Below are 8,881 nucleotides of genomic sequence, written 5' to 3'. Positions count from 1 at the left end.
TCCATGGAATTGTGAAAACTGACTCAAAGGTTCTAAAACACAACCTTGGGGTCAAATAAACAGAGATAATACAGCGGGAAGAATACAACAGGAAATTTTATATGGAAAAAATTATTCTGAGGTGGTTTTTGAACAGCATTTGGAGTATAACAGAATAGTACCTTTTTGAAATTTTAACTCTTTCTTCTTGCCCTGAGCCTGGCCCTCCTGGCTCCCTAAACTACAAGGTCTTCCCCATTCCCTTAACCTGCTCATCATGCCTCCTAGGAACCTTCAGGCTACCCATAAGATGTTGTGCATGGAGTTATAGAATCTCCCTATGGATTCATTGAGAAAATAGAAATGCTAATGAATTATATGGATTGTTTTATAATCTTTCCACAGATATCAGGAGAAATCTGAAAGATAAGATTTTCTTTTGTGTAATATAAAACTAGAATTTCTTTTATTGGCATTGAAGATTTATTATCTAAAATTGCAAATGCTTACCCAGTGTTTTTTGACTTTTTAGTCCAACGAATGGTATTCAACAGCAGTAATATACATAGCATTTACTTATTCATTCAAACTGAGGAGATGTAGGACACTTTCAAGGAAAAGCTGGTGGCTTTGAAAGCTGGGACAGGTTACTAAAAAGAGTGTAGAATAGCCTCCCTTTAAATATAAGATAAGAAGATTATTATAGACCTGTACAGAAAGATGGACTAGTTTAGATGGTTACCCAAAGTGCTTTCCTTCCCATACTTGGTTATTTCTTTATTTATTAGCTACTTGATTATGACCCACTTCCTTTCACAAAAGAGTTTTGGTGATTAAATTTCATCCAGTTTATAGCAATGTGACCAATACTGAATTATTTTGTTCATCATTATGCCACTACTCAGTACTCATAGTCATTTTGTTAACATTAAAATTAATTCTGCCAGTTCCTCAGTGGACAACCTCTAGACAAGCTGGGAAACAAAACAAATAGATTTAACGAGCAAGTTGTTGTCTAGGTGGTCCAAACATCCTGCTAGCTCTGATGTCAGTCAATTATACTTGTATTTAATTTAAGTCCTATTTGGTTTGCAATTATGGAAGACAATTTAGCTCTTATGAGAGACAAAACTCTGCAGTGACTTGCGACAGTGGAAATTTGTGGGAGAATTTGATAAAATGTATTTTTCTTTTTTCCCTTTGCCTTTTCCTTTTTTCCGTATGGGATTTTCTTACTTTGTGTTTTTATCTTTACATGCATAGACAGAGAAGAGCACTGGATTATACATAATGAGCTTTCTTTGACTCTACTTTCCAGAGTGGAAATAGAATTCTGTGTTCCATCATTCTGAGCCATCACCAGGGTCCGACCATTATCAACTATGATGATGAGAGTGGAAAGACATGTGTGCACATCGCCGCAGCAGCAGGTTTCAGTGACATTATTACAGAACTGGCAAGAGTCCCTGAGTGTAACCTGCAGGCTCTGGATGTGGACGACAGGTATCCATAGCAACTCAGAAAGTGTTGGTAGCTACTCATCTTCTCCAAATGTTAATCGCGGCATAAAGAACATGTTAAAGGAGTTATCCCATATGACTATATCTTTATTGCCAGTAATATTTACACATGTGCTTGTGATAATAAAAGCTGCTCTATTTTAGTCAGGGCAGGAAAAATCATTGTTATGAAGAGAAACACTGTGACTATACAGTATTGTCAGATTTTCCACTTTTTGCTAAACGTCCTGAGTGTTCTCAGAAGGCTTTCTGTATATCAGCTTCCTGCTATATGCACTTTTTGTTCTGAACAGTATGTTTTATTTTTTTCTTCATTCCTGAACTGTGTCATAAAATCAACAGGTTTTGTTATTCAGGCAAGAAGATAATAGAGGCTCTGTATTTGGAACTAGATGTGACCTTATTAGGATTTTTTTTTTCAGACATTCAGATAGTAAAGAGATATTGGCATAGAAAAGGAAGCTGTGTCCAGAAAGTGAAGAGACTTAACTCAGGGTTAATGAAGACTTGTATCCTTGTCTTCCAAACATAGAGCTTTTCACCATACAGTACCCTTAATCCATAAGCAACTATTAGAGATTTTCAGTTTCAATGTTTATCTAACCTTTGTTTTGGTTAGACATTGAGTCTAATGGAAATAGAATAATATAACAACAAACAAGACTGTTGAAAATAAGTATCAAGTTTACATATTATATATGGCTTTTTACCCTTTTATTGAAATGCAAAATGAGCCACTTACTAATCCTAATTTTAGATACCACAAGAAACATCCCTACTCCCTGATAACCTGGGAAAAAATTTCTTTAGTTCCATATAAATCTCAGAAGGTGGAGATGGTTGACATGATGACTTTAATTAAAAGTGAAGTATAAATCATTGAAAGCAGACATTTTCCTAAGAGCAGATGTTGATCCTGAGCAGGTAAAAAAGTACAAGGACTTCACTTACATGGGGGTGGAGGGGGTGAGGAGAGGGTGAGGAGGGGGCAGGGTAAACAATCCAAAAAGAGAAGAAAGGAACACATTTAAGGAGAGCAGGAGAAAAGTTTGCCTACTTTGAATTACTTTTAGAACTGACTCTGAATAGAATATTTCCCATTTTATATTATCACACACTGAGCAAAGAAACTCCAGTTCCCCAGGCCTCAGGGAAGAAATAAAACCAAGGAGAGAAAAAAAATTGCAAAAGATAAGGTTCTATGAGAGTTCAAAACTAAGTAAAATCTGAAGACAAGTCTAGTTTCTGCTCCGAAGCTTAATTGGCCTGTTTGGAGCACTGATCATATCCTGCCCTCTGTTTTGTTTCACATTTTCTGCATTGTGCAGCTCTGTCTTCACATTGAAACTGCAAGCTTGTGTTAGTAGTAGAATTTTTCAAAATACTTTTAGGTTTTAGAGCTTTAAGCATTGGCAGTATTCGTGACTTCCCCTTCCTTCTTCTCTTTACTAGTGGAGAGAAAGTTTTTGAGGAAAGAGAGGAAAATAAGGCAATGATTTAAAAAAAAAAAAGAGGATGAGAGAAAATAGATATTAAAATATATCATAAATCTATAATATTTAAAACATGGTGGTACTAGTCTAAGGTTGATGGCACGGAACACATAAATAACCCAGAAGTAGCTTATATAGCTTAAATGCCTACATTTCATCAGTCTCTGAGATCACACTTTCCTTTAATACTCAACTCATTTATCTTTAGGAAAGACAGTCTTTTATCAAGTTCTCCTCCCTATGCATTTCTGGGAATTCTCTAGGGAATGTTTATATGTTCCATAAATCATCCTTTGGCTACCGATACCTCAACCAGTACTGCATTCTTGTACCCATCATCTCCTGCCATTCAGAGGCCGCCTCATCAGCCCACTGCTCATCTCTGATGAATTTCTTCTGAATCATGAACCCTGACTTTCTATTCCTCACCGTGATAGCTGAAACCAGTCTGTGTTTACTGGACTATCCTGAAGCTTAGAGGTAAGAAAGGAACTATAGCTTAGCTAACCTGAAATTGAATACTACAGATTGCTCACAAAGATTCTATGTATATTAGTTAGATGTTATCTATATGCTCTCCTTGCTTCTCTGCAGACTAATTTAAGTCCCCCCGCACCTCCCCCCGCACACGTACACCTTCACTCTTCTGGACCTCTTCTTTCATGTTAGTGGTTGGAAGAATTAAAGCAGTCCATCATTGTCATAAAGGATTATTTCACAATGCTCCAAAGTAAGCTGTGACATGTTAGTAAGCCTGGCTAGACTGATGTCCAACCCTCCATCTACTGAATTTACTGGCAACGTATTTTCTAAACAGAAGGGTGTAATCTGGCTGATGCCTCATCTCGTTTCATAATAAATACTGTCTAGAGACCTCGCTCATGTAGAATGGAATAAATCATACTTGCCACATATTCAAAGAAGCAAGGTGATTCATCACTATATTGAAAAAAAAATATATGGTCCTATTAAGGGTTCTCAAATTGCTGCTTATAGCATAACAGGAGCAAGAGGATGTTTGATTGACAGAGGACACAATCTGTAATGAGAACTCTGCATATACTGTGGACATGGCTACTCTCTAAATACTAAAGCCCAAGCTCCTTCACAGATAACCCCAACTGAGCTCTATTCTATCCAGCTCCCAGGCAGCCTCCATGTGTGAGAGACCCCTTGGTTCTCCCAAGAGTGCCCTTCTACCGAAGGTTCAGGCCCCAACATAAGGCCAAGGAGAGGTCTTCCATGCTCTCCTTTCCTTCTCTAAGATTAGTCCCTTCCCAGAGTGACTGACAGGAAGAATAGCCATTCTCTTCCATGGAAACTCCAATTATAGAAATGTTATCTTGACCTGTACCCCTCCTTAACCTCCTATGATCCCATTGCCTAGACACCCCTACTTCCTACTTCCCTGCAGCTATGCCCAGAAAGCAGGGTTCTGGTCCCCTTTGCTCTTGGGTCCAGCGGTCCTTTATTCTCTTATCAGCCTCTTGTCACATCTGCCTTGACAACTGAGGGAGAGCTCTTTTCACTATTGGGGAACTGTTTTGCTCCAAATCTTCTCTCAGTTCTGAGCTTGGTTTAGGAAATAGAAAGACACTAATTCCATCCTGCTATATCCTTCCCCTGAAGTTGAGCACATCAACCATCTTCTTAAATGGGGGAAAGAGGAAGGGTAGCATAACATGTATATAGGTCAGGATCCCCCCATATTAATAAATGGTGCTGAGAAAGTTGGCTATGCTATTGGAAAGACAGTCAGATTGGCTCCACATCGCAGTACACATACCAAAATGCACAAACACATGTGCAGTTTTTTTTAATGCAATAAGTCTAGAAGAAAATATTGTTTTTTAAAAAAAATTTACATTCAGTAAAATTTATGTTTTTGGTGTATAGTTATATGAGTTTTAACACGTGCATAGATTCATGTAACCATCACAAACAAGATTCAAAACAATTACATCGATTTCAATTTCAACTTAGGTTGTCCTTTTGTAATCAAACCCTCTCCCATCTCTAAGCTCTGGAAACTGACTTATTCTCTTCTCTATAGTTTTGCCTTTCTAGAATGCCATGTAAATGGAAATATGCAGTCTGTAATTTTTTGAGATTAACTTATTTTACTTAGCAGACTGCATTTGAGATTCATTTATGTTGTTCTAAGTAGGAGTAGGCTGTTCTTTTTTATTTTTGAGAAGTATTCCATTGTATAGATGAACCACAGTTTGTTTATCCATTCACCTGTGAAAGGACATTAGGTTGTTTCCAGTTTGGGGCAATTATGAATAATGGAGCTATAAACATTCATGTACAAGTTTTTGTGTGAACATAAGTTTTCATTTCTCTAACTGAATATCTAAAAGCAAGATCGCTTGCTCATGCAGTAAATATATGTTTAACTATAGAAGGAACTGACAAATTGTTTTCTAGAGAGGCTGTTCCATTTTGCATTCCCACCGGTAATGTATCAAAGTTCTAGTTGCTCCATACCTTCACCAGCACTTGGTTTTGCCAGAGTTTTTTTGTTTTTGTTTTTGTTTTTCTTTCTTTCTTCCTTATTTTTTTAACCAAGAATAACTTTTTAAATTTTTCTAATAATTTTTTATTTTTCAATTACAATTGACATACAATATTAGTTTCCGCTGTACAACATAGTGATTAGACATTTAGATAACTTATGAAGTGATCATTCCAATAAATCTAGTACCCATCTGACACCATACGTAGTTGTTACAATATTATTGACTATATTCCTTATGCTATACTTTACATCCCCATGACTATTTTGTAAATACCAAATTGTACTTCTGAATCCAGTCCCCTTTTTCACCTACCCCTTAACCCTCTTTCCATCTGGCAGCCATCAAAATGTCTTCTGTATCTATGAGTTTGTTTCTGTTTTGTTTGTTTCTTAATTTTGTTCTTTAGATTCCACATGTAAGTGAAATCATATAGCATTTGTTTTTCTCTGTCTGGCCTACCCTACTCAGCATAATACCCTCTAGGTCTATCCATGTTGTTGCAAATGGCAATTTTCGTTGTCTTCTTTTTTAATTTTAGCCATTTTAATAATTATGTGGTGGTATCTCACTGTGGTTTTAATTTGCATTTCCGTAATGACAGATGTTGTTGAGCATCTTTTCAAGTGCTTATTTATTATTCATACATTTTCTTTGATAATGTGTCTGTTCTGATCTTTTGCTAATTTTTAAAATGGCTTGTGTATTTTCTTCAGTTTGGAAAGATTTTATGTAGCCTGAATATAAGCCCTTTGTCAGATATGTGATTTGCAAATATTTTCTCGCAGTCTCTTGCTTTTTAAAAAAAATTTCTTAAGAAAATATTGGTTTTACAATTTAACAAAGGTTTAAATACTGATGACTATTTGCTTACCTTTGGGCTGATGAAGAACTTTCCAAGCATAAAATCAAAAAAAAAAGGAGCAATTAAATATGGGTACTTTTAAAATTTTTTAATGGAAAATCACTAAAAACTAAAAAGTCAAGTAACAAATTACAGAAAATGTTTGCATAAGTATAATCCATAAAAGACTGATACATTTAATATGTAAAAAGCCCATATAAATTGGTAGAAAAACTAATAATCTAATAGAAAACTTGGCAAAGGGCTTGGAGCCATTTCAGTGAAGAAACATAAATGCCAAAAAAACATTTTTTAAGATGCTGATAATACTCAATATTAGGAAAGGAGTCAGGACACAGCTGGTAGGAGAATAAGCTGAGTTAATCTTCTCGGAAGGCAGTTTGGCACTATGTATAAAGAGCCTTAAAATTGTTCATACTCTGACCTACTATCTCCTCTTCTAGGAGATAGTAGGTCAGAGTATGAACAATTCTCTGAAAGGGCAGAGAAGGCAGAAGGCCAGGGAATACTTAGAGCTGGAGGAGAGGTTCCTACACGTGTATACAATCATCCTGAATCCCCATTTAATACATACTATTTCTGCATTAAAAAAGCAACGATTTTTTTCCTGCCGCCATCTGAGTTTAAGCTGGAGCTGTTGCTGGCTAAGCAACCTACACCATTCACACTTGTGTTGTTCCCATGTGGTCCCCCAGGACACCTTTGCACTGGGCTGCAGCTGCAGGGAAGGCAGAATGTGTGCAGTCGCTGCTAGAGTTGGGGATGGACAGCAACCTCCGAGACATCAACGAGAGTACGCCCCTGGCCTACGCCCTGTACTGCGGCCATGTGGCCTGTGTTAAACTCCTCTCCCAAGAGAGCAGGTGAGCGCAGCAGGAGGCATTCATTTTTATTTCCTCTCAAAGATATAAAAAATTGGATGAAATTTTTTTGATTGCCAATGTGCAAAACCAGCAATAACTTAATAATGACATTTGTCATTATCTAAATATAGCAACATGTTTTCAACTCAGCGGAGCAAAATGATAGTAGTAAGCCTGAATCTGTCAGCCTAACATTCACTGAACTTTAATCTCTTCTTTCCTTTTTTTCCCTTTCCTCTTCCCTTTATGCCATGTTATTTTAATCTTCTTGCCTAAATCAGCAGTTATTAAACTACTTATTTTCATGATACTTTTATACTTTCAAAAATTATGGAGGACCCGAAAGAGCTTTTGTTTATATGTTACATTTGTCGATGTTTATGGCATTAGATATTAAAACAAATTTTTAATAAAATATTTAGTTATTCAATTTAAAGTAATAATAAACTCTTTACATTTTCATGTTAACATAAATACAATATTTTTAGTCGAAATAACCTATTCTTACAAAAAAAATTGTAATGAGAAGTATATCATTGTTTTACATTGTTTTGCAAACCTCTTTGGTATCTTAACAGAAGTTTATAGAATACGGCTGGATTCGCACTTCTGCTTCTACATTCAATCTGTTGGAATACATTGGATTAAGTGTATGAAAATAATCTGGCCTCACATAAATGTGTAGTTGGACAATTAGATATTTCAATAACCTTTTTAGATAATTATGGACACTTTTCCTTTGATATTATACTAAAACTTGATGAGCAGTAGTTTCCTAAAGGTTAGTTGCAATGTGGACTCTGTCGCCATATTAGTGAACTTTTTCTCCTCTGTTACATTCAAATCCATTAGTCTATCCTGCACTTTAATGAGTCTTCTACCATGAATGATTATATAACATCTTGCTTCGGTCCTTTGGAAAATGACCGAATGAATATCTTTCAAATGACACATTTCATTATACGATATCAAAAACTCACATTTGTTAATATCATCACTGATCTTGTCTTAAAAGCCTTTATGTATCAGGAAGCTGTCAAGCTTACAATGTGGATTCAAGTTTTCCAAAATTCTAATTTTTGCTTGAAATCTAGACTCTTATCATTGGCAACAATTATTGTCATGTATATTGAAAGGACAGACTCACTTTGTTCATTTTTGAGAAAATTTCTGCAAATATCTCACTCTGAATAACCATAAGTCTATAAGTCATAAAAATTATGTGCCATGCAAAAAAAGTGTCTAATTTAGTTGGCAACTCAATTCTACGAGTGCTTTACCTCAAGACAACTATCATACTTTAGTATATAGTAGAATTGTTTATGAGTACTTTCTATTTTGTCAAAAAATATATATCAAAGGATCAATATTTAATAATAGTAATAACTTTTACTGGACATTATTAAGTTAAACGACAATTTTTGTGATGCGCAAAAGCTTCAATTGTGCCAAATAGCCCATAGTTTCACCCATTATCTCTATTGCACCCTTGGTACAAAAAAAAAGCACAGTGAAAAAGACAAATAACATCTTGATATTATTATGAATATAGTTTTAACCTTATGTTAAAAGACTGTCAAGAATCCCTTCCCCAGAGTTCAGTGGACCATAGTTTGAGACCTACTGGCCTAAAGCACAACCT

At 35.7% G+C, this 8,881-nt stretch overlaps 1 protein-coding gene across 1 annotated transcript in view; it reads left to right on the top strand.

The window, feature by feature from the left end:
- The window catches only part of ANKRD55 (ankyrin repeat domain 55), a 78,101-nt gene that overhangs the window by 57,441 nt on the left and 11,779 nt on the right, over positions 1-8,881 (top strand). The window contains 2 exon segments of the mRNA XM_039869963.1: positions 1,298-1,482; positions 7,072-7,239. Coding sequence (XP_039725897.1) covers positions 1,298-1,482; positions 7,072-7,239 — 353 coding nt within the window.

The sequence above is a fragment of the Pteropus medius genome, unplaced genomic scaffold (assembly GCF_902729225.1).
Source record: "Pteropus medius unplaced genomic scaffold, Ma_sr-lr_union100, whole genome shotgun sequence".
Lineage (NCBI taxonomy): Eukaryota > Metazoa > Chordata > Mammalia > Chiroptera > Pteropodidae > Pteropus > Pteropus medius.
The sequence above is the reverse complement of the archived record's forward strand: the minus strand, read 5'-3'. Positions and strand labels throughout refer to the sequence as shown.